The sequence below is a fragment of the Malurus melanocephalus genome, unplaced genomic scaffold (assembly GCF_030028575.1).
Source record: "Malurus melanocephalus ecotype Western Australia unplaced genomic scaffold, MMel_1.1 scaffold_50, whole genome shotgun sequence".
Classification (NCBI taxonomy): Eukaryota; Metazoa; Chordata; class Aves; order Passeriformes; family Maluridae; genus Malurus; species Malurus melanocephalus.
This window is the reverse complement of record NW_026623282.1, coordinates 2,870,498-2,896,765: the sequence shown is the minus strand read 5'-3', so window position 1 is coordinate 2,896,765 and position 26,268 is coordinate 2,870,498. Positions and strand designations below refer to the sequence as shown.

At 44.4% G+C, this 26,268-nt stretch overlaps 1 protein-coding gene across 3 annotated transcripts; it reads right to left on the bottom strand.

The window, feature by feature from the left end:
* Positions 1-213: 213 nt before the first annotated feature.
* MFSD10 (major facilitator superfamily domain containing 10) lies at positions 214-21,966 on the bottom strand. Of its 3 annotated transcripts, none has more exons than XM_057365290.1 (13): positions 21,894-21,966; positions 19,339-19,527; positions 18,070-18,166; positions 14,595-14,698; positions 13,643-13,801; positions 12,312-12,500; positions 7,792-7,900; positions 6,647-6,758; positions 5,618-5,726; positions 3,540-3,630; positions 1,958-2,005; positions 911-1,000; positions 214-598 (listed from the first exon to the last, which is right to left on the bottom strand). In XM_057365290.1, exons 2-13 carry the CDS (start codon positions 19,507-19,509, stop codon positions 492-494), a joined length of 1,386 nt encoding a protein of 461 aa, XP_057221273.1. In that variant the 5' UTR covers positions 19,510-19,527; positions 21,894-21,966; the 3' UTR covers positions 214-491. The 3 variants fall into 3 exon arrangements, with proteins under 3 accessions (XP_057221273.1, XP_057221275.1, XP_057221274.1); XM_057365292.1 differs by lacking the exon at positions 21,894-21,966 and adding an exon at positions 21,688-21,744; XM_057365291.1 differs by lacking the exon at positions 21,894-21,966 and adding an exon at positions 21,646-21,729.
* Positions 21,967-26,268: the final 4,302 nt, after the last annotated feature.

Below are 26,268 nucleotides of genomic sequence, written 5' to 3'. Positions count from 1 at the left end.
ACCAGCTGCACGAAACCCCATCAGAGCAGTCCTGAGGGTTTGTTCTGTGCCAGCCCAGCCCCTGCAGAGGCTTCRCTCAGGACAAGGAACAGAGCCCTGTGTGCAACAGGGAGGGCTCCAGACCTGTCGCTGTTGTGCTGTCTCTGCTTCTCTGCTGTTCTTAATGCCTTACTCAACTCTTTGGGGACTGTGTGTGTGTGTGTCTGTTCTGCTTCTCTGCTGTTCTTAATGCCTTACTCAACTCTTTGGGGAGTGTGTGTGTGTGTCTGTTTTCATTCGGTTTTTTTTTCCTATTTGCAAAGCTAACCCAGCTGGCTGGGAGGCCACCTTAAACTTAACTGCTGTGTGTTATTGCTGCACCCGGTCATTGTGTATGTCCTTCCAGAAGATCAAAATCCTCCTTTTCCCATTCGCTCAGCAGAGTCAGGTGCCAAGAGTCAGGTCTTGCAGAGGTCCTTGGAAGCTGGTGATAGTTTTGTGGTTCTTCCTTCCTACTCCTCCTTTGTCTGCTGTTTTATAGACCTGAGTAAAGCCAAGGGGACAAGGAACAAAGCTCCACAGACAGTGAAGCAAATCTCTGCCCCAGCCAGCCAGTAAACTGCAAAAGAAATGGGATTCATCTGTTACTGTKCTTGTCCTTGCAGATGTGTAAACACCCTCAAAGCTGCTGTGCTCACAAGAACAGAATTACTGCTCTGGAGAACAGAATTACTGACCCTTGGCTGAGCCAGAGGGTGCCAGTGGCTGCACTCAGGTTCTGGYTTGCTTGGTGTTACCAATAGCCTGAGTGCAAGCTCTGAGGCTGCTTCCCATTGATCTGTCCCTTTACCCATGCAAGGGGTACCTGTGCCCCTTCTGACCCCCTGGGCTGTGGTGCCAAAGGCAGGAAGGAGCACGAGGCTGCACTCACCTGCAGCTGCCAGGATGGGTCCCAGGGCTCTGGCCAGGGCGCCCAGGCTCCTCAGGATGCCCATGACTCGTCCCTTCTGGCTGGCAGTGCCTGTGCAAGCAGAGCGTTACTGTGTGGGGTTTTGCTTGGGGCAGGGCATGGCTGTAGCTCTGGGAGCCTTTTTCTTTCGGAGATATTTCCCAGCTGCATCTCCCCATTTTTTCACACCCCATGCCCAATCTGCTCTTATTTGCCCTCCACTAAGGTCCTCACAACTGCTCCATTCTATAGACAGCATGGCCTGGCACAATTGCGGGACTGGGACAATTTGTAGTGCATGTTCCGCACCTCCCAAAACCCCTCAAACCTATCCAAAACAAAAGCTTCAGATTGTACACAGGATTTTCCAAGGAGGCCCAAGTGTACAATAAACACAGAAGTGTAGATGCAAGTTAAATAAGAGCAACATAAAAGTGACGTGGATGAGCAAAGCCTTGCTTTTCTACCTCATCAAGCACTGCAGTCCTGGCACCCAGCTGACCCAAAGACATGTCATCCACAGATGGCAACACAGCTACATCTGTATGACAGGGTTACACAGCAACCATGCCAGAAGATTTCAGAAGGTTCATTAGAAAGTATTTTCTAAGGAATCAGGAAGAAATTATTTCACTGCTGGCAGGGATGGCTGGTGCCTCTCTCAGAGAGCCCAGGCCATTCCCTCCTCAGAGCCATTTGTGGCCTTTGCCCACTGCTCATCTTCATCACCACCAGCAATGAAGTTGCTGCAGTTTCCCCATCACACTGGACTGAGCTCAGTTACCCAGTACAAAATTCAAGTGTGATACTGATGGTCACTCYGAGCAGAGCATTGCTGTTGGTGCTGAAATTATCAGTTATGAGCCAGGTGTGAGCCAGGGGATTGTTCCTTGTGTTCCCCTGCAGAACAGCCTGAGATGAGCCCACAACTGTTCCTGTTGATGCTTCACTAAACTCGAGGGCAGTTCTRTATTGGAGCCAAGTCAATGCAAAGGTCAGTGATGTGGTCAGAGCAGGAAGGACACTCACCATAGCCTGACACCACTGCTGACAAACACGGGATGACAATGGCAGCAGCTGGAAAAATCCACAGAAGAGACTGTCAGTGAATGGCAAAGCTCAGAACAGTTACAAGAGCAACAGTGAAAAAAAACCCCATGTGGCCCAAACTCGTTACTAGTGCAGAGAAATATGCTGAGCTCTGGGCACTCCAGCACCACTGAGTCATCAGGTTTACTACAGTTCAATAATGGAAACACCCCCTCCAAGCCAACCTGTAGGAAGAGCCCAGAGCCACGAGGGCTCTGAGCAGATGTTTCACATTAGAATCGCTCATTCTGCGAGCCCATGGGACAGGGATGGACAGGGCAGATCAGCCAAGTGGCACTTCTCCAAATCACTGTGGCCTTATCAGGTGGAGCAGGGAATCGCTCACGTTCCAAACAATGAGGTGGCTGTACCAGTGACACTGCCCCTGTGCAGGCAGCCCCCTGTACTCAGGGATGAGAGGCAGCTACAGGCTGTCTTGGGAAATAAGACAGTCATGGCCAAGAAGAAAAGGTTACAAAATTTTTTGGACACAAAAGCCAAGAGTTGTTCAACAATCGCTGCCCTCTTACTGAAATAGGGGCCRTTTCTGCCAAGAAAGGAGCGCCTCAAACATACAAAGCAGAATTGTTTCCAGGAAGGGAAGGGAAGTACAACCAGAGAGCTGGAATGATCAATGCTGTCTTAACTGCAGGTGCCCCAACTGCTGGGCAGAGGCAGGAAGAGATGGGGAGGAGAACCCCCACAGAGGCTTTTCTATCCGGCTTAACTGGGAAGAGATGGAGTCACCTGCACAGGAAGGGGCCAGGGAAGACTCAAACATGGTTAAACAAATTGAACAGTTCCTCTCACTCCTCACCTGTCAAACACACAGCTGGTCCCCAGACCAATAATAAACTCAATAGGTGATTCTGTGGTTTAGAGTTTAGTCCTAAATCATCCCGGTACCATGCAAAACAGAAGTCCACTTTTGTAATTAGTCCTATATGGAGCTTCTTAACAATAGCAGCACTGGTAATACCTAAAATCTCTCTTTAGGCATCCAGTAGATGGATCCAACTTAATTCATAACTGTTTCCCTGAACAGCAGCTTAGGTTGGCAGAACAGAATGTATGCAAGCACTTACACAAACATCTGACCCTCACTCTTGCTCAGCCCGAGCACCCTCAGAGGATGCACATCTCCAGCCTGCGGCCTAAGAAATAATGCAACCACCACGCAGGTACAAAGACACAATGTCTCACTTTTTTCCCTGAGTTATTTAGTAAATATTTTGCTTCTAGGTGTGGTAAAAGGGGTAAAAAACCCCATCCTTAGGACCTCCCTAGTGAGGGACAACAGGAGCACTGGGGATGCTTCCAAAYACCACCATAGCAACTTCCTGTGATACAAACAGCATCAGAAAAAAACCCAGACACTGCTTCGTTCATATTTCATAAACCAAAGTGTCAACTTTCTGTTACTTGTAGTTTGAAATTAAAAGTGCATCTTTTTAAAGTGTGAATAAATATGCAAAGAAAAATCATTTGTGCTTRGCTTGGCAGCGCCTTTTGAACAGCTCACCAAAGGAGTACAGCAACAGTCCAGCGCCCAGCATGGTCACATTTGCAGCCCATCCAATTAACAGGAACGCTGGAATCAGCAGCATAATAGCCTGCAAAAGGAATGAGTCACACGGTTACATCTAAGCTGTGCTTGTTAAAGCCCAACTCTAGGTGTCCTGCCAGTTCCCTTCTGCTGAGGGACAGCACACAAGTTAGAAGCAGAAAGCCCTTTCTTCCCAAGCAGACATTTCAAAGTCACCTGCATGGCCACACACCAGCACAATGCACTTTTCTGTTCCCTCTCATCTCACATGATTGCACACCACATGCAAGTTCTCTCTCTACAGATCTGTCGTTTTGCAGGGATTTTTTTCTCTTGTTCTGTKTTGACCTGGGCAGAAATCTGGCTTTAACTCTACATCTGAGCTGGCACAAGAGAAGAAAAASCTTGTGTGCAGCAGGACTACTGCTCCTCTGCTTTTTCTCAGCTGCATTGGCTGATTTTATCTTCAGCTTTCAGACTTTTGTAGCCAAGAGGAAAAAAACGGGGGAGAGGGTACATCTAAAATTCAAACTCCAAAAATAAAAAGCATTCTTCATCTCCTCCAAGAGCTGCACTTCAGTTCCCCTGTGACATCTTCCTCGCTTGCAGAGCTCCTGCAGGAAAGACAGATCAGCTGTGCTCRGTGTGTGCTGAAGGAGGGTATTCAGTGCCTCTGAGTGCCTCATTTTGAAGATTCAGTTATAAATGAGCTGCTGTAACCACTGTGCTGAGAGAGGCCATGTCTGCCATATGGTGCAGACTCACTAACAAACTGTCAGAATAACTTCAGCAAAAGGGAGAACAACCACAAAACCCACTGGAATCCATGGAGAGAGCGCCCCAGGGCCAGGGGTGTCTCTGCAGAGTGGACACGGGTGTTCATGAGGAGCCATCAGCCCAGCAAACGAGTGTTTGGGGTAACTGCACATCCCAGTGTGCAGGAAGGGGAAGGAGTATGAAAATGAGAGGTGCAAAGGCAGTGCAGTGCCAGCAAACACAGGGCTGGCAGAGCACATGGGGGAAGCTGATGTGGGGGGTGAAGCAGCACCAACGCAGCAGCTGATGTTGATCCACAGGGAAACGTGACACCAGCAGCCTGACATCAACATCTGCCTGCCAGGGATCAGGGTGGAGTTTGTTTCRCCAGTGAAAAGTTTCTTTTTACTTTAAGAAAAGCTGAGTCAATTCACTGGAATGCAGTGGTTTGGAAATCTTCTACCCTGCCACCACTGAAACTCAAAACTGGCCTCAAAATAATGTAAAATACATTGATCGAGGCTCTAACAGCCCAAGCAAACCCATTGCCGAGGAGTCAAGGTAGTGCTTTGTTCAGTTCCACACACAAATGTAAAGGACAACACAGATATACTTTTCTCACAGCTGTAAAAACTGCAGGGAGCTGTTCCCTGTCACCCCAGTCCAGCAGCTGCAGCATCTCCATGAAGAAAGAGCCAAGCAAAACAAAGGAATGTGCACTTTTGTCAGTGAAACTTTGTTCTGAACATTGSTACATGCTTTTGTTACSTGTAATACTAATGATCACAAATCARAGATTGGAAAAAKAAACTATTTCTCCCTGCCCAGCAGTGAAATACACCTAGGGAAAACCTGTCAAGCAYGAAGATGGCCAGTTTGAAAATAATTTCCCAGAAAGAGTCAGAGATCAATCCCAAAGCAGCATTAGTAGTTTCAATGTCTGCATTGTAAGAGAAATTGCTGAAATAAAGCATATCCTTCACAATATTTTACCTAACTTGCACAGGTGGACAATCTGTTCTCATTCCTTACTGCAATTAAATATGAAGAACACCAAGTTTCAATAACAGTTTACTCATATAATCAGAAATAGTTCTAATGTTCCAAAGTTTAGTTAGAACAGTAAGTGCCCAAGAACCACAGTTTTAAGAAGTCATTTAACTGAATAGATGAGACAGAAATTTCTTTTGATTGAACAAATACAGTTATAGCTTCCAATTACCCTTCACTGAACTTTAGACTGAAAATTAATATATCAGGTTTGGGGAGGAGGGAAGAAAAATAATTTTTTTTTTTACCCTTTTTACAGCTCTGATTTCATTTCCTGGCTTGATTCGGCGAGCATAGCCTCCCTGGATCACAGCCATTGTTATTCCAATAAAGAAAAACATCTTGCCCTGCTGCATGCTGGAAGGGAGGCAAAAACACAGATTACGGAGTCACACACGGAGCGTTCCAGCCTGGGATTCACCGCTCCCGCGCAGACCCTCCCTGAGCAAGGGACACAAAATGCTCCTCGGGGCTCACACAGCTCTGCAGCTCACTGGGCCCTGCCCAGAATGCACAGGGCACAACAAAGCTCAGTACACTACAAAACCTCTCCTTGACACCAGGGATTAGTTAAACCACAAACTGTAATCAAAGACAGACAGGGAACGATGAGACACCCCCTGGGAATCACTCAGAGGGAAGGACATGCATAGGAATCAAGTTGCAAGTTCACGTTCCTGGCTGGAATTCTTCCTATGAGCTGGCAGGAAAAGTATTTCAAGTGGAGCTGTTGGTGGATTCTGTTCTTTCTCTGKTATTTGACTCCAGGAAATCGGGCTCTGTGACATGAGTGCACACCACATGCAACGCAGAGCACTGGGGAGCAAATAGAATCACSAGATATCCCCCCATTCTTTGACTCTTGGAGCTTCAAGATTTGTCCTGATTTGTCCCAAAAACTCTTCTGAGCAAGAAAAGGTTTTACTGTAATCAATACAAGTAGCACAGCTATATCATATATACATATATACATTTATACATATATACATATATACATATATGCATATCAGGAGCTTTAATTTAATCTTGTGTATTTATATTCTCTCATTATTAGAAGTTGTAGATTGAGTACTTCCTTTCATGATAAACGTTGTGCCTATATTTCATAAATTCTTCTCAAAAAGCCCAAGTATCACTGAACACAGTGGTGGCTTTAATGAGTGATTTTACCAATGTCAGAAAGCCTCTCTTGAAAATACAYGAAGAGACCTTGAATCAAGATTTTGGAAAATATCCTAGTCAAAATGCACAACATTTATATTCAAAGTGTGCAATACCTGCTGAAGTGGAATCTCTGGTGAGTGAGAAAACTCAGCGTATACTCCAAGCCAGAAAACAGGAAGAGGTACARGAAGTAAACCAGGCCCAGAATTTTCAGATTCTGAAGATCTAAACAAACAAAAAAACACAAACACCAAGGAGGGGGAAGTGGGAAGAGAAACATGGTGGTGTTTTCCAAGCACATCTTGAGAATAAAACCACAATAGAAGAGCAACATTTATCAACTGTGTAGGGAAATGTTCTCACCTCAGATGCTCATTTTAAATATCCACACAAGACATGCCACAAAATGAGTCCTACCCCCCTCACCCCCTTCGTATGAGGGGAGGAGACACAAACCCACTCATCTTTCTCTGGGTCACTCTGGTCTCACTCACCCAGCCCAGGTCCTCCACCTCACCTTCACACTTCTGCTTGTATGGGGATTGATTGATTGATTGATTGATTGATTGATTGATTGATTGATATTATTTTAATCCACACCTGTATTCCACCCATATATACCTTGATGCTGCTCTCAGGATGTTACTGACTAAAGCACACACCCGTTTTTCTAAGCTGCAGATGGTCTGTGCCAGGTTACCTTTTTGTTCTGCCAATGCAGGCTTTGGCAGGTTTTGTCCAAAGAGGCAAATATTGCCCTGTTCCTGACAGCAGCACGGAGGACTGAATGGTAAATTGGTGTACATTACAAATACTGATTTATTTTCTACAGCTTGAGGAAATTAATGTAGAGAATTTCAAGTCTAAGGTGCGAATTGAGAAATAAAATTCCAGTCTGAAGTTTCCTGGTTGGCAGCTTGAATAAGCGAACTCACATCTCCCTTGCTCATGCCTTGATCTGTCTTTAAATCACTTCACTCACTGCAGCCTGCYCCATGCTGCAGCCACTGGCTGAGGAACACACAAATATCAAGCCAGAAATCCTCAAAACACTCGTCTTCAAAATCTTTTGGGACTAACAGGACCAAGGTCCAATGGGACTTCCAATTCCATGTTCATGAGTTATTAAGGTGGGTTTTAAATGAGCAAAGAGTGCTGCTTCTGGAGTGGTTTGAGTACAGTTTTCACTGAGAGACCAACACCACACACAAAAAGACAAAAGACAGAGTATTACTGTGAAAAGCCATCTGACACTTACTCTGCTCTGAAGGGGATTCCTTTCCTCGGGTGACTGCAGAGAACTGAAATAAAGCCAAAGGACTGAGCAAATCAACTGCTGCCTGAAACCCAGATGTCACAGAAGAGACCTGATCAAAGACAGAAAGAGGTTTATTTAAAATCCTAATGTAATAACCACTGCTAGGAACTGTCAGTAACCACCAAATGTGCCTCTACACCCACACAAATCATCTGAGATGAAACAAGGAACCTGGCACTGGGATTTGAGTGSGCCCCAATAACAACCCAGACTTTCTGAGCCCAGAACTGAAAAGTAGAGCATTGATAGCACCTTTCACTGAAAACAAAAGAGAGATTCTTCTTTGGCCTCTTACAGAGCAGAAGAGGCTCTTCTCCAGAGCCTTGAAGGTGCTTTATTTGGTTCACCTTTTGCATYATCCCTCCTGTCCAAAGAACAGTTACTGGGAAAATAATGGCACATCTGCCTGGAGGCTCACAGGAAGCTGAGGATTTGCTCCTGTGCCACAAATCTGAGACCAATATGTGCAGCACATCAAACACTGCTCTGTTTTGGTACTGATTATTGCTTTAGCCAGCCAGTGACACCTCCTGGGGAAGAAAAGGAAAATATAATTTTTAGAGAGATTCTTTGGAGATATTTTAGAGAAATCTCCAAGGACACTCTGCCCAGCCACAATGTGTGGCTTTTTGAAGAGAAAAATTAATTTTGTAGTGCTTCTGGGCTTTGTACTCCATACACTTCAACCTAATTATGCACTAGTGACACCCTCTCTGCTCCTCACCCACAGACACTGGGAAGGTGCTTCTTGTTCCACCCATAGAGAATTTACATTTTCTAAATTTTTTTTAATAAATTCTAAAATAAAGAMAATTAAAGAAAACAGTAAAATAAATAATGTCTAAATTAACARAAAACAAATTAACTGAATCATAAGGGAAACAATTGTTTTTAGAGTAAAATTTAGCCTGTCACTTTAAACAAGTCACAGAAAGAGATAAGACACTSAAGAATCCTGAATAATCACATGTAGCATTTCATGCCTTCAAAGCACTGCAAGGCTTTATCTGATGAGCTTCCTTCTCCTCCCAGATAGGGGGGAGGGAGCTGTTATCCCTTTGAGGGCAGAGATTAAAGGTCAGATTATCAGTGGAACTTAATCTCAGTGCATGACCTGAGGGCTCATTACGGGCTGGATTTAATGAAGCTGTAAACAAACCAACCTTCAATATGGTWTTAACGTGCCCCCTGTCTTGTTTTGATGCTCCTGAGTCCAGCAGAGCTCTGGAGCCCATTGGCCTCACAACAGCAGSCAGAAGAGGCCAGGCTGGGCTGCTCTGGAGCCATGAAGTTGCTGATTCACACAGAACACACTGGGATATTTATTCTCCCTCCCACGGCATTTATTGCAGAGAGTAAACAGACACGCCCAAGAAGTTTGCTCMCGCTGTTGAGAAGTCAAAGAGGATTTCCTGAAGCTGGCTTGTAGAAATCCTCAGTTCCTGCATGTGCTGGTACCATGGGGTTTGCACTCCAGCACAGAGGATCTGGGCACAAACAGCTCTCTGCAAGCGTGTTTGCCAGTAGTAAAAATACCCTGTAGTTTGTCCCTGGTTTGAATTACTGTCCATGGCAGACAGGATGCTAAGCTGATTTGTGCAAGGCTGATTTTAATTTGGTCCAGAGGATATACATTTTATATACAAATGTTTAAAATATTAAGTGTTTTATATAATATATATGTATACCTATTCAATTTTTTAATACAGATGTGTTTGTGTGTGTGCACATACATTTTTTTCAATTTCTCCTATCTTTGCCATGGAAACAGTGGTCTAGAAGTGACTTCATCCACTGATCCATAACGAAAACATTGTTCTAAAACTGGCTAAAGGGTTTTACCATTCCCCAAAAAGCGTACACTGCCCATTTCAGTCGATGTCAACCTGCATGAAGTTTAGTTTCTTCACAAGTTCGAACTCTGCAACATCTAACTTGTATTTCATTTCTATGCTTATGATTTATTACTCCACAACTGCTCAATTTTACTTCATGATCACCCCAAAAGTCACCTTGAGTGGCACCTTTTTCCCAGTGTCTTTGCTCATTCTGTTTTCCTCTGATGCAGAGAGACTCAGAAACACRTCTGGAAGGCAGGGTCACCCCACATCAGGAATGCAGCCTCAGCTCCCAAAACAGACACTGCTCACATCTGTGCATGCACAGAGCACAGCTTGGCCTTTCCACAAACCTGCTGCTGATACTGCATGGCCCCACACACAGTCCAGAAAAAAAGAGCTGTAGGGCCCTCCCTCCAACTAGGCAGCCTTGCTCATGGCTAGCTTAGCTAAAAACTAACTCAAAAGCTCTAAAAGGGGACTCATGGAATGAGAGACCTTCCTATTCTCCCTTCTCCCAGTCAGGTCAGAGCAGGAGCTGTTTTGGCTGCCATAAGGCCAATGTCTGACTCTCTTCGCTTGATCAATTTGTGGAACAGTTGATAWAAAGAGGAAGGAGGAGAGTAAAAAWTCCATTCTCTTTGGATGAAAACACATCCTTGTTCTCCACCCCACCCTGTTTTCCCCTTCCTACAAGTTAATTCACGATGAATCAATGTGAAATATTCTCTACTGAGTAAAGCAGACTGATAGAGAAACAAGGGTATAATGAGAACACAGCARATTTCAAGGAAACAGATGTCTGATCCCACTGGCACGTCCTCCTGYCAGTTATCATGATCATTTCCCCTCTTTTTACAGCTTTGTCCTTCCAGCATGTTCYATTCCTATACTGTGGAAGCACCTGCTCCAGCTCAGCCCAGCCAAGCTCCAGAAAGGCAGCCAACATACCTGCCTTTCCTCTGTCATCCATGAGCCAAGGAAATGGCTCACTCCCCCTCAGAAGAGGGAGGAATTACCAAAGAAGAGAGCAGAGCAGCCTAATAACTGAAATTACAAATATTGAAAYAGATATTTGTTATGTAAACACATGGATCACATGCCCAGATGGAGGCTGACAGCACAAGGAGCACCAAACCACTCTGTCASAGCAGCCAAACCTCTGCCCTGGGGACTCTGTGGGACTGGGAGCAGCCCTGAGCAGCAYCTCATGCAGCACCCACTGCTGCACRGGGACAGAACCCCAAAAAGCAGCRACAGAGAGCTCCTTTCCTCACCAAAATTCAGTGGTGTTGGCTAACACAGACCAGCTGACAAGGACAACTCTCAAGAGGATACTAAAAGAGGAAGGGATCTAYTCAGTCATCACATAATCCTAAAGGGCACTGAAGCCATTTAATCACTCTACAGCAAAGGAGGAATTGTTTATAGGATACAGCTTCGCTCTGCAGCCCTTCCCTGTGTCACCACGTTGCCACTTTCCCAGAGTGTGCAGCTCTAAGAACAGGAATGTTTAGAAACAGCCAAATAGGAAAGAGGAACAGAGTTGTTAAAAGAAAATAAAATACCTGTAGTGCTTGGGAACATAGTGTGAGCAACAGATTTCACATGGGACACATCCTGCTGGGAAACACTCAGGGAARGCACAAAGTTTTGCCCTGGCAGGATCATTGCAGACAAAAATTTCCTGAACAATTCTCAGTGTCAAATGGGTTTGGCTACCCAGAGACCAAGCACACTCCAAAAACTGAGTGCTGCCTATAAATCAGGGACCACAGGAAAGACCCAATCCACTGAAAGCCTTAAATTGAGTGAGGATACCCAGGGCTGAATTCCACCTCTCTCACTCTACAAAGGAGACTGTTCTGAGACTTTTAATCAGATATATCTTGGACAGGTCCTATCACACGATATTAAATCATAATGTTAATCAATGTTTGGCCCCACAAATCCAGTCAGTCACTGAATTTTAGCACATGTAGGCATTTTCTATCTGTAAAAGATGGAACAGTTCAGAAATAAGTAACTTGCTACTTCAGTGTTCAAAATATTCAAGCAAATACAAGAGAGAGTAGGTAAGAAAATTTTTAACATATCCTGGCTAARTGAAAGGAAATCCAGTCTCTGATGCATTTATTTTATGATTTGCTGAAATTCTTSCCCAAAGAGTCCTTGTGATCACAGTTTAAATTTCAGTCTCTCTCCCATGTTTGCATTAGGTTTTGAGAAATTTAAACCTAACACACCAAACCCAGCAATTAATCAGTTGTGTCAACTATAAAGAATGTCTTATRTTACACTGGGCTAGGGGATGGGACCATCCCTGAAGTGTTCAAGGTAAAGTTGGATGAGGCTTCAATCTGATCTAATGGAAAAATGTCCCTGCCCATGGCAGAGGGATTGTAAACAGGTGATCTTTAAGGTCCCTTGCAACCCAAAATATTCTATGATTCTATGATAATACAGGTGCTTTGACACCAGCCTTAATAACAATCCTAATCCCAGCAACGAGATAGATTTCTGAGACACTGACTGAGCCTGTTCACTGTTTCCAGTATTTCAACAATTCTCAAWTCCTATTTTTACAGAAAACACAGATATTGAGACTGATCATCCATTTACCCGTTTTTCCTTGGGAAGTGTCTCTGGAAGRAGGAGGAAGATGAAAATGAAATCAGCCACAGAAAACACGAGAGCTGACAATGCTGAGCGSAGGTAGAAGACTTCTCCTCTCTCCGTGTGCGTGGCGAGGTAAGCGCCCATCATGGGGCCCAGGGTGAAGCCCAGGGAGAAAGCAACACCAATCATGGCCTGCAGGGACACAGTCAACACACACAGAGTTTCAGACACCAGGTTTTTTCAGGTAGCTCAGTTCTGAAGCGATTTGGACTAACCAGGTACAGAACCCAATCACCCTGAGGGTGCAGAGTGCACAGCAAAGAGCATGAAGTGTGAAAATCCTGCTGTTTCCAAATAACTGATTTTGGTTTGTGTTCAGGGAGGGAAGTGGCAGGAACAAGCAATGGCCCATCACTGCTTGGGAATAGCTTCAGTCAGAGGCTGTYTGCTTCCCAGAAAGCAGAATGAACATGCCTACTTTGCTTTGGAAAAGAAGAGAATACAAGCCATGTGGATGTGAGCCATGCTGTGCTAAGTGATTTACTCTCAGGCCCTAAAAATAGGCCCCAACCCATTTTATTTACTATTGTCTCTCTCCACAAACAACAATACATTTTGGCTCACMAGGATTATAATAAATTTCTGGGAGGATTTGTTAGCTATCAATGTGAAATCTAAAGCCTACCCCTCCCAAGAAGCAGCTGTCCCATGTAGTGGCTTACAATTTTTTAAGAGATGTCTGGGCCTCCAAGCCTTTTGTAGGATAAAAGATATAACTGGTAATTCACAGGCCAAGYTCAGCCTGCAGGGTGTTTCCATCTGGGCCACTGCCTTCTGGAAATGGATAGGGCAGCTGCTCATTCATCTCAGTCAGCCAAATGTCACATCCTTTACCCACTGAGCTCAGATGCTGAAGYGCAGCGTGCAAGGCAGTCAGGAGCACACTGAGCTGTGCTGCTGCGCTTCCACAGCCTGGGAAGGTGAGAAAAAGGGGTTGCCCTGGAAGTGGCTTCCAGCTGCCAAAACTGGGCCATAAGACCTTTTGGTTWCTAAGCTGTTATAATCAGAATGGAAGTTACTAGCAGGAGTAACAGTTCCAACACTGAAACAGATAGTTTTCCCATTGGCATTCCACTTGTAGGTGAAGGTCACTGGCAAAAGTCCCAGAACTCCCAGGAATATGATCTGGCATCTTTCCAGAAGCAAGGCAGAATTTAAAGTCAATTTTTTCACTTGATCAATGAACACACACCTGARGAAGACATACTGAGCACTCAAAATCAATTCAAAGTTGCCTATTAAAACCAAACGTGTGCCCCACAAGGGTAACTCACCATGCCCTTGCTCCGTGCTTTTGGAGAGTGCAAGTCAGCAATTATAGCTGTGSAGAGGCTGACATTCCCTTTGCTTATCCCACCTATGATCCTGGAGAGAAGAAAAACGCCAAAAGTCCGAGAGGCAGCCCACAGTGAGTATGATGCTATCAAACCCATCTGCAGAAGCAAGAAAGGGTTCTTTGTAAAGCAAAGCAAATTTGATATATAATTTATGCATCTTTCCCAGCCAAACATTCACACTTTTTATTTGTTTTCAATGGMTGCTCATAACAAATTATATTTTCAATGGCTGAATACACTGACACCGCACTATGTCTTGAACAGTGATATAAAAAAGTAGAAATAAGTCCACACRAACTACATATAACTGTGGGATTTCTAACAAAATTAGAAGAGCAAAGTTCAGTGGAAGTTAAAGCAGTCCTTAGCACAAAATGTTTTTGTACATCCCACTCCATTTGTTTCCAAATTCAGGAGAAATCKGAGTTCAAAATAAGGAGAATGTTCATGTTAAGAAATCCATCTTGCACTGCTGTGCAGCACTTCCTAACCAACAATTCCCAGGCTCCATGGAACAGGCTGTTAGTGATCAGCCCTCATTAATCACTTGATGAACTAAAATGCATAGGAATCAAGTCTAACATTTGTCACCAGTGCATCTGAAGTCATACACACTCCCATACACAGGAGAAAGGGATTTTGGAAAATCACAGAAACAGGTAARTGTTTTGGTGCCTTCTATGCACAATTCTGGATCTGGGAAGTTCAGTTTAAGCACTCACTTGGCAAGAAACTATCAACAACAAACAGATCTGGAAAATTAAATTCTATAACTCAATTGTGAGTGTCACAAGTGACACACAATTCAATTTCTGTGCTAAGCACAAGATCATGGTGCCTTCCACTGTGCACTGAAATGCCATGACTGAGATCAGCATGTGACACATACCACTGTCATTAGGATGACAGGCCTTCTGCCCCAGTGGTCTGACACTGCACCAGTGAGGGGAGAGGAGAAAAACTGCAGGATGGAAAAGATTGAGCCAATCAGACCTAAAAAGAAAAAAAAAAAAAGATAAAAAGATATGTATCATTATCCTTGCTGCCTTCATCTTAAATACAAAGACAGCCATGCTGTTCAAGACCTATCACACTACGTGTGATAAAAACGTGAAATGAAATGTGAAACAGCAGCTGTGAAGAATAGCTTTGTCTTTGAAACCAYGCCACTCTCAGAACACCAACCTTGAATTGKCACTTATCTGAGGCAGCAAATACAGCCAGACCAGAGTAACAGGCATAAACAACATATTGGGTACTTTACTGATGAGAAAGGGTTTGAAACTCACTGGTTATTATGGAATGATGATTCTCCAATGTTTCCCTGATAACTACATACATTTTCTGTTCTAAAAGCAGAGATAACACAGTCTTTAATAGTCACAGTTCTTTTAAGACTTTTTTGATTGTTTGAACCTGATTCTGTCACACTTAATTAGTTTTTCTTTCCTTTTTATCATGGAWAGAAGGACTTAAGCACTGCTGTTAGTGAGGCACCCTAAGAGGTAGGAGTGATTCCAATAGACTGCAAGAGTCTTTTGAAATCTGCCTCCAGCTTCTGTGATCTTTAATTCCTCTTTTCTCTTGCCATTTCTAGCTTCACAGACTTATTAATTTGCACTACACTCTCAACAAGCAGGCAAAAGATGYCTTGCTGTCACAGCCTTTCACTAAAGGAAAAACTAGGTTATGTGTCTCAAATCATTCAGCTATCAAAGCTTTAAAAGGCAGAGAGACAGGCCAGAAGTTCTGCTCCCATCAGCTTYGAGGGAGGCAGAATATTGATACTGAACACCTTGTCAAGAAGAGCTGCTTGTGATAACTCCAAGTTAAAAATAAAATTGTGTAAAAAATCTTGGACTTCCACAGTGGCACTTTATGACACACAGTTCCCTTCACTGTGTTTCCAGCACTGTGAAAACACCTTTTCATGCCAAATATTTCCAAAGCAGGGTGCTGCAAAAACAGGGCTGTTCCACATGGGGAAGGAGCCAGGAGCTGAGGTGACCACGGCAGTGGCACTGCCCTCACCAGGCTCTGTCCCAGGATCTGATGGGATGGGCAGAGCAGGTGCTGCCCATCCAGGGAGTCCAGTCTGGACCAGCAGGAGCCAGGGGCAGAGAAAGGAATGGAAATAACAYTGGGATGTGGGTCAGGAGACAAGACACCTCCAGTGCAGGTTCCAGGTCCATCCAAGAGATGGGGACAGAGACAACCCTGGAGACAAGGTCTGAACTGAAACACAGCTCCTGAATTGCTGGGCAGAACAAGTGTGGGTGATGCACAGCAAGGAAATATTGGTGCCCTCAGGGCCCTGACATGGGCACAGAAATTTYTGCCTTGGAGAAGTGGCAGTCTAAGCAAAAATGAAAGAGGGAAAAATACGTCTGGCACTGAGAGAAACACCAAGATGATCTTGCAAGCACCTTCCCAATCCTGGGCTCCTGGTGGCACACCAGGGCAGTGAATACAGGCTGCAGGAAGACTGCAGTGGCCTCTGCTTGACATCACAACTACAATGAAACCTCCCACACAGCACTCCCGTGAGTCAGGACATGGCTCAGGTAAAAGGAAAAGCAACACCYTGGACCCCACTGGGAGTTCCCACCCCTTGTTTAAACAGTCTGAGATGTGAGAAGGTGAAAGGAGAAGGCTTCTGGTCAAGCCTTAGAGRAGACAGAAAGCAGCTTCTGAGGGACTAAAGAAAACTGTTTCCTAGCCTTCAAAGACAGTAATTTGACTAAAAACTGAGCAGAGAAACAAAAACATGCCTGCAAGAATATGGTGGGAAAGAGGAAAATGGGTTGTAAACTTCCTAATGCCTGTTATAGCAAATTAAACTACTTTAAATAACAACAATATGTTCACACATATTCTAATTAAGTTTTGTGTTTCATTCCGTTTATTTTAAAAGCCTTTTACTTATCTTGGGGGAGACCTCAGCTCACTAAAATGAGAGGGTCTAATTAAAATTAACCCAGACATCTTCATATCTTCATACTCTGAAATCAGTTTCATCACAACTGTCTAAATGGCAAGAAGCCAGACGAGTGTCTGATGTGTAACATGACATATTTCCCTCACTATTCCTGCTGGAGCTCATCCACACCCGTGTCCTGGTGACAGAAAATGCTTATGGGTCCTGCAGGCCAGCAGCTCTGCTGCTTTTAATAAGCCTAATGAGATTTAGAAGCAGCACTGCACTATACCTGCCCAAGGGGCAAGCAAGTTTCTATTTTCAGTGTTCCCTACTGATTGATCTCTGATCACATGCAGATCAATTGTGAAGGGAAAGTAATTTCTGGTAATTTCTGTGACTGCCAGGGCCCAGCACAGCAGGCTCCTGACCCTCAGCTGGCAGTCTGGCAACAAGGAACAGCGGGCCTGTATTTCTGTAACAATCTGTAGAACAAAWTGAGTAAGATCATAGGAAAATTCAGGTTAAAAAGAAGCTCTGGGGGTCACCAACTCCAACCACCTGCTTATACAGTCAGCTGTGAAGTCAGAGCAGATTGTTCAGGGCCTTGCCCAAAAAGGGTTTGACGATCTCTGAGGATGAGGAGTGCTCTGGGCAGCTGTTCCACTGACCATCCTGACTGGAAAATGTTCCTCCCTATTTCTTGTCTGAACCTCCCCTATTTCTGCTTCCATCTGTTGCCTCTTTTCCCACACACACCTCAGTGAAGATCCTAGTGCTCCATAACCTCCCCACAGGTGCTGGAAAGCTGCCACCCACTGCAGACCAGCCAAGGGCCCCAGACTCTGCATCTTCAGAGCTTTCACTGAACTCACCACAGTGCATGGACACCCTTCCTCTGGGAACTCACCACCCTTTTGGTACTGGGGACCAAAACTGGATGTAACAGTTCAGATATGGTCCAGGTGCTGAATGGAGGAAGATGATCACTTCCCTCAATCCACTGACTCATTCCTGCATCCCAGGAGCTGTGGGCACCTTTGCTGCCAGGGCTGGCTCATGCCCAGTTTGCTGCTCACAGGACCTCCAGGGCCATCAGTCAGTGTCTGTTCTGTATCATTGCAAGGACTACTCTTTCCCACAGGCAGGACTTAAAATTTGTCCTTACTGAATTTCGTAAGGTTTGTGTTATCCCATTCCTCCTGCCTGTCAAGGAGTCTCCAAATGACAGAGATGGGGTTGTCCAACTCTTCTCTGCTATCAGTGTAATGAAAACAAAATCATTTATAGTCWACTCTAAGAGACATTTTCTGTGTTACTTAAATCTACAAGTATTAACAGGCAAGCATGCTTTTAGTATTTCTTGTCATTCTTCACATCAACCTTGCAAGTAACTCAGGAATAACATTGTTTTTCAGCTGTTAGCTTGTTTGTTTCATTTTCCTACCTCCAAACAAGACACTGTTGTATTTCCTCTCCGGAGGTATTCCAGCCATCACTGCAAACCAGTCTACACCACGTTGCAATGATAAATAGAATCCATCCTGAAAAACAGATACCAGGGAAATAGAAGCAGGAAGACAAACTCTCTGTTTTAATTTCAAAGACAACATCAGAGTGCAGGAACTAGACAATGTTAGATGATTCCTTTGCTCCTCCTCCACAAAGGAAAATGTTCTCACAGATCACRGGCTAAAAATAACTTAAATTGTAACTAACAGACAGTAAATAATGGGGTGTGCRTGTTTGGGTGGGGGAATGTCTGAATTTGAACTTTCTCAAACCATCATGCCTATTACTTGCTAAATCYTGAATTAAACAGGCATGCTCTGAATCTTTCAGTTGAAAAGGCAACTGCACAACTSTGGCCYGCTGCACACAGACTGTTYAGCCTGGGASAACCAAGAGCTTGCAGATGCAGAAAGAAAAGGTGATGCAAAAAAAGAGTGATTCCCAAAAAGAGGAGGGGGATTTGAAAAGTAGAAGTGTGGAAAAAAAGGTGAAGATCTTGGCTGTTGGAAATGCACTGGGAGTGGGGGAAGACCTGGAGATCAGAGCCTGTGATTTGGGTTAGAGATGTGGTTGTAAGAATAGAACCTACAGCTGAATTTGGAGTGTGGTTGGAAAGGGTCTGAGAGACAGAGGTGTTGGCTAAAAAAGCAATTCTCCCATGACAACACATTCATCTTGGTCAGTAATGCCAGAAACACCTCAGCAGGGTCACGATGAGCACCTGCACAGCCAGGAATGCCACAGGATCTTCTGCTCTGTGCTCCTGGAGCAGCAGCCAGCTCCCTGCTAGGAATGGAGTGAGATGGAACACCACACTGGAGGTGGGAGCAAGYGGCTGTGTGAAATCTCTGGTGGGGTAAAAGAAGCTCTCATCTCTTTGGCTCTTAGATAAGCCCCAGCATGTAGATCCATTCTGAACAGTGACATCAGTGTAAGACACAAAAGCATTGGTAACTACAAGGACAATCCCTAAGAAATACCCATATTTTCATCAAAACAAATCTCTCATTTTAATGAAAAAACAAGGGTGAAGAGTCTTATGCAGGCTCACAACTAAATTCAGCCCATGAACCATTTATATATGCTGGGTAATTATTAATCTTCCTACTGCTGTTTGGTTTGCCCCCAGGCAAGTGATTTTTCTTCCATTCCTCCCTCCGTAGATCCCAACACTTACTGTGAGCTGACTTTCCCTGTTACTCACCCCAGTCTGGCTGTAGTAATCAAGGATGGAAGGAAACAGTGGCAAGATGAGAGCGAATCCCAACAAGTCGATGAAGAGTGCCAGGAAGACAATTGCAATAACACGATTATAGTTCTGTTCCTGCTTGTCATTGATGGAGCTGCTGCTGGCTCCTCTGTCTCGCAGGGCCATGTTCCCAGTGCTCTGCTTCTAAAAAAAATTACATTTATATCCAGTCAACAGGAATTTGCAAGCCTTTCAAAGGAATATCTYGCTGATTCATTTTTACTTTCTACAGACTTCATAAAAATAAGTTCTGGTTATATTAAGCTACCTGGGAACAAAGGAACAAGAGCCTCAACACTCTAGTCTTGGTTATTAGCTCAGTACCAAGTTTGCTCCCACCAAGAACAGGCTACAAAGGCAATAAAACAACAAACTCTATTATAGGAGCTCTATTATTGAAGTTTCTCAACACAACAGTAACACAAATACAACTTTCCTACATGTTTTCAACTCAGCATTACAGAGAAATAGGTATGAAAGGGCACACTATTCCAAATATTCACATTCAAGTAAGAGTTTATTTCTAGTGTATACTAGTAATGACCAAAACAGTAACAATTAAAAAAAAAGAAAAAAAAAAATAAAACAAAAGGGCAAACTTCCTAACTATTGCAGGAACACTGTCTTCAAGATAAACCCCAGAGAGCACACAAGAAACAATACAAGAAAATTTTGAAACTTCATTTTTTATTTCTTTCTCCAGGTGATAGCCACTGAGCTGGGGCTTCAAATGATTAAGGCAACATTTTAATTTTGTCTATCATCAAGTATCGACTGCTAGAACTATCAACTCTCTTTGATAATACTCCAAAACAATCTTAAAAGTCCTAATAAGGATGCAGGCCATATATAACTCAGTACCTAACAAACAAAGGAGTTGATCTCAATCCTGAAAATAATCGTGTATTTTCAACATACATCAAAATCAATGAGTAATACATAAACTGTGGAACTGCAAATTTCAGACTTGTAAAACATATAAGACGTCTCAGTCATAAAAGAATCAAATTTACAGTGCCTTCTACTGCAAAAATCCCTGAACGTCTGTTGCACTAAAAGACTAAAAAAGGAGACAGAATTTCATCCAAAGCCAATTAATACAAAAACATTCATTGACTTTGATGAGTCAGGACTGAAAACAGTGTGCAATTCTTAATATAAATTTCATTCCAGCTCAGACATACCATATTCCATAAGTAAGGCACTTGTGCATAGAAAATCATATTACACTAATTGAAGTTCATAACACTTTGTCATGCTCAGCAATAAATATTGTTGTGACCTTTCTTTACTTGTGAAGCCAGTTTATTAGCACTGAAGCATTATTAAAGCTCAAATGCCATGAGGCAAACAAACATGGAAAGGGGCCACCTGCAATCCATTTATTAAACTCTTGGCATAATGCTCTTAACCAAACTGGTCTGATCACTAGCAGATTTAYGTTCAAGTTCCTTTTATTTAAAATGGCAAGTCATCACTACTACAAATATTCAGCATTATTTGCTTAYCCAAATGATAGAAGAGCAACTGGAGCCAAAACAACCATTCCTTTAAACAAATACGTGCTGGCCCTAGATCTACCCAGCCAACAGCTGAGTGATGGGTTCATTGGGGCASATTCTGTCTCATCTTTCCTCACAATTTGTTTATTCATCCACTGAATCGTAYGACCAAGCTGAACTTTATTCCAGGGTTATTTACAAAGGTAACATCCTTCACACCTTTCCCTCACGAACATTTCTGCCAGTGCAGCCTCAACCCATCGATGCTCGCACTGACCTTTCACTCTGTTCCAGTTTTGGCTGCGTGGTTGCAATTTCCCTTACGCAACATCCCAAGGTGCTACACGTTTCTGCCTCTGCGCTCCATCAGTTTTGTTGCTCAAAACTCTCCATAATTTTTTGCTAGGCAGGAAACCACCCAACATTTTACAGGCCCTTGGCAACCTGACAGCAAAAACAGAACGCTTCACCTCCACCGCGACATGTGCCTTGCGTGAGGCGCGTTTGGAAGGGAGAGGGGTTGTCAYTCAGGGAAGTTGTTTCTCCGCACACGTGAGTCGCTCACACTCGCCGGCTCTGCCCGGCTCTCCCCAGCCCTTCCTTCCCTCGGCATTCCCCGGCTGGGTCTCTTCATTTCTGTCCCCGACCCCCGTCCGCTCCCGGGAAGGGATCAGCATCAAACTTGGCCCTGCCCTAACGCTCGAACTGAGATTTGTCATCTGCCAGCAGCCAGGATTTCATATTTCTAGGGTTTCCTTACCTCACCTTCTCCCCCTCTCAAAYGTCCCGGGGCAGGCTTTACCTCCACCTCGGAGGGCTCCTCCGCCTCCCTCCCTCAGCGCTGGCTCTGGGCAAGGGCAGGCCCTCAGCCGGGGCACAGGGACAAGCACAGCTCCCAGGACAGGGAAGGGGCGGCCCTGCAGAGATGCGCGGGGGCCGCGGGATCCCTCCCGCCGGGCCCTGCCCCGCCGCTCCCGCCGCCCATCCTCCCCCGTTCCGGGCACCTACCGCTGCTCCGGGCCTGCCAAGAGCCTCCCCGGGGATGCTGCGGGCGGCGGCTCCTCCCCGGCCCTCCGCGGCGCCCCGGCCGCCTTCCTGTTCCGGCGGGGATGGAGCCGCTCCCGGCCCGCCCGGAGCGCGGGGCTGAACCCGCACCCGGCGCAGATGAACCCGCACCCAGAGGGGCTGAACCCGAACCCGGCACAGCTGAACCCGCAACCAGAGCAGCCGAACCCGCACCCGGCCCGGCTGAACCGGCACCCGGCACGGCCGAACCCGCACCCGGCGCGGCTGAACCCTCACCCGGCACGGCTGAACCCGCACCCAGAGGGGCTGAACCCGCACCCAGAGCGGCTGAACCCTCACCCGGCACAGCTGAACCCGCACCCGGCACAGCCGAACCCGCACCCGGCACAGCTGAACCCGTACCCGGCACAGCCGAACCCGAACCCGGCACAGCTGAACCCGTACCCGGCGCAGATGAACCCGCACCCGGCACAGCTGAACCCGCACTCAACGCAGCTGAACCCGCACCCGGCACAGCTGAACCCGTACCCGGCACAGCTGAACCCGCACCCGGCGCGGCCGAACCCGCACCCGGCACAGCTGAACCCGCACCCAGCGCAGCGCCGCGTCCTCGGAAACGAAAACCGAACCAGCCCGCGGGCTATCGCGCACCTCACACCGCAGCCCGTCCCTGCCCTTAAAAACACTCCTTGAGACACTCGCTCCAAGAGGAGAGCAATGTTTCGTTTGTTGCTACAGCAGCAGTTAGCTGCGGCTTTGATAAGGGCTATCTGACAAACAGAAAAAGGTACTTGCAAAAGATGTAACTCTGTTCCCAAACCAAACTTTTTCCTCAACACAAAGTTTTTAGCCCAGAGAACATGAATAGCGTTGGTATTGTAAGCATCACCGAGCACTGTTCCCTTACCCAGGCGTGTCTGGTGTCCAGCTGCCTAATTAAAATGGGAGGATGTGGTTACAAGTGGACTTAGGCACATGTATCACCACCGTCTTAAACAGGTGAAAATCTGCCAGCAAAATGTATAAAGGAAAGTATTGAAAAGACTTCTGTTTCCCTCCAAGGCAGTGCAGTCCTGTCAGTGGGGCTGATGTAGTTATTAGCACTTGGACACAGACATTCCACTCATCTCTCTCATGGATTCCCAGCTGATTAGACTCGGAGGAGATTATGTAAGCGTAACATCAGGATTAACATGCCAGTTAGCTCAAACAGCCATGTAACTGGCTAACTCAAATAGTGAACTGCTAATCTCATGTGTACCTGAGAATTTGATGTACTTTGTTCAGTGTGAGAAATACTCTAGATTCAGTACATAGTCTGTAAGATTGCACAACGATTGCAGCCCATTCAGAGGCAAACTTCTGCTTTGAAGTGGTCTAGACCGAGTATGTATAATCCTTTAATGCCTGGAAAACATATAGATGCTTTCTTCTTGCTGCACGGATCAGACACCATCTGAATTCATACACATTAAAAAAGAAATAACAAAACACCAAAAGAACAGCTCTTCCTTTGGTTAAACCTCCCGGCCTAAGTTTTTGCAGATCACTGAGCCCAGTTGYGTTACTGCAGTCAACCATGGCATACAATCCTGCATGTAAACACACTACACTGTTTCTAGAACTAGACAGGTCATTACCCACTCCTTTCCAGTCCAAAACCTTGCACATCTGACAAATAACAAATTAAATTTGGTTTCTAGACTACATTTAATAACACTGGCCTTTTTCTTATTTTTTTTTTTTTTTTAAATGAAGTAATGCCTCATTTTCTCTGGCTTTTACTTCCCTAYTCTATTGCTAAAAAGCAATGTTAGTCCTAATATCAGTATTTTAAAGGATTTAATGCCATACTGTGTCTTCATAGTTTTTTACTCAGCCAGTGTTCAGTCTGCATGAAAGATTTCCGTTTTCTACTCCTGATCTAATTTATGGAAGAAGCAAAAAAAACCAATCCCAACTCTTCCCCTAACCAAATCCCTACAAATAACCAGTCCTTTTATTTAAGCAAGAGGGCATAACCAACATATTTAGGACTGAAAATGTACCTGTGTAGCTTAGCAGACAAACCTAGAAGACCATGAGRAGCATATTCATAGAATGCTTTTGACTCCTAAATATATAACACRTCAGAGTCTCAGAGTGATGATAAACCTGCCAAATGTTCTGTGTCRGAGTTCTGTTTGTCTTTTGCAGATGCCTAGAAGGCCCAGGAAGAGGAAAGAAGTCCCATCAGTTCGTGTGGCTGACATCAGCCTCTGCCCAGCAGACAAACTGCCCCTGCTGAGCTGGGGAGCAGCCTCAGTGCCTCCACACAGCAGAGCTGATGGCCAGAGGAGAAGCCTTAGAGTAGGGACACACCATGGGAACTCCTGCAAGGCACAACTGAGAATATCAAACAGCTTACCAGCTTCCAACTGACAAACAAAAGACCAAACTACTGAGGAAGMTTTTCATGCTGTCATAAAAAAGGTAATTTATGCAGTTTCTAGTTGAACAGTTTTGTTCTCTATTTTTTACAATATTCATATTCACGGTAGCTATTCTCTGGGACAGCTGATGKTGACAGATAAGCTACCAGAAACTAAAGGCAAAAAGGTAATTTTCCTTYTTTGTGTCTGATGATTCTAGTTACAGAATAGTTCCTTTTTTTTGGCTAATTAATACAGATTGATAATTGACATGTCAAAAGGCCTGTTATGCCAAGTCCTGGGTTAAAAGAAGCAGAAAGACATTAACTGGTAAATGTGACAGCGTTCAAGAGGCTCTGTGAGAAAGGGTCTGCCAACACTCAAGCATGTTGAAGCCGTTTGTAGCCCAAATGACCAGTCCAAATACCAGCAACCCTGCCCAGCTACCATAGCACTAAGCAATGACAAAACTGACAGACCAGATTATTAAACTGAAGCAGGACTAGGTAGTCCTGCTCTTCCACTCATGTGAAATATTGTGAGTTAAGGTTTGCAATATTAGATCTGATTTTAAACGTTGACAACATAATTTGCAAAATGCATAGTGATTTTCATTCAACAGGATTTCAAACACAACTACTTTCAGTTTGCATTCCAAAAGAGCTGTGTAAGTTTGGCAGCTGAAGTTTCCTAATCCTTCATATTTGTTCACGAGCATCACAAGATATTCCTGTTCATTCTCTTGTCCCAGAAAATGTCCTGTCCCAGAAACACTGTCATTGTATCTCTGCCCTCTTTCTTTCTTACCTCCCTTACTGAGGAATAAAAAGCAGCTGCAAGTGGTATCAAARATCATTGTCCCAGGATCAAAGTGCCTCTGTCAGCCTCTCTGTTATTCTAACTGCCCGCTGGATAAAACTCCTGAAACTACTGCTAAAGTCAGATAAATAAATAACAATACTTTTTCACAGTTTATTTGTGCTATATAGACTGTGACTATACCTCCAAACTGAAAGTACTGATTTATAGCATTAAATAGGAAGTTAGCTCCTTCCTCATTACTTTGCTCTCAAGTTGCTGACTTAGAAAGCTTTTGTTTTAAGAAAAAATTCATACTGTGCCAAATGGAAATAGAACAGGAGGTATACTAATCTTCTGAGATTCCTTTGAGATTTCAGAAGATAACCTTTCTGAAGTCAGCAAAGATAATWGAAAATGAATTTCTTTTTCAGAAGTGAATGGATTTCAAACATAGGAGTCCTACTGATTTTCACATGACACAAGTATCTTTCCCACATGTACTTAGCATCCAGCCTATTATAACACTTAATACAACTGCTTTTGCAAACCAAAAAAGCTGCTGATAATCATGCATTACTTGTATTACCAGACACACTGACAGTTAATAAAAGCCTTTTTCTTCAGTAAAGTGCTTGTCTCTTTTAAGAAACAAGACTTACCTAACAAAGATAGTTTTGTCATTAGACACTAAACGTAAAGGCTGTGTTTAAACTCATCCCCTCCTTGTTTTAGTCCTGCTTTCAAGTTTCATTTGGGAAAAACCTAAAACCAACCAACCAACCAACCAACAACAATAAAAAGCAACAAAAATCCCACATCCCCCCAAAAACCCCCAAAAGCAAACACCAAAAAACTCAGAAAACAGAACAAGAAAAACATTCTAGAGTCAGTCCAAAACCGCCAAGCCTAACTGTTAAACCAGATTTACTGACAGCATGTGAGTTTTTCTTCATGAACAGTAGGTAGAACACTCTGATGTCTCAGTTACCTATTGGCCAAAACACATGTCAGATCTAGGAACAGTGTTTGAAAACAGAGGGAGCTTTTGGGGGCTTGTTTTGTAAAGAACCATGGCCATTAGTTCATTCTTAAGACAGGTCTTATTTCCTAATTTGTCTTTCAGATTGAAATAAAAATGTTATTGT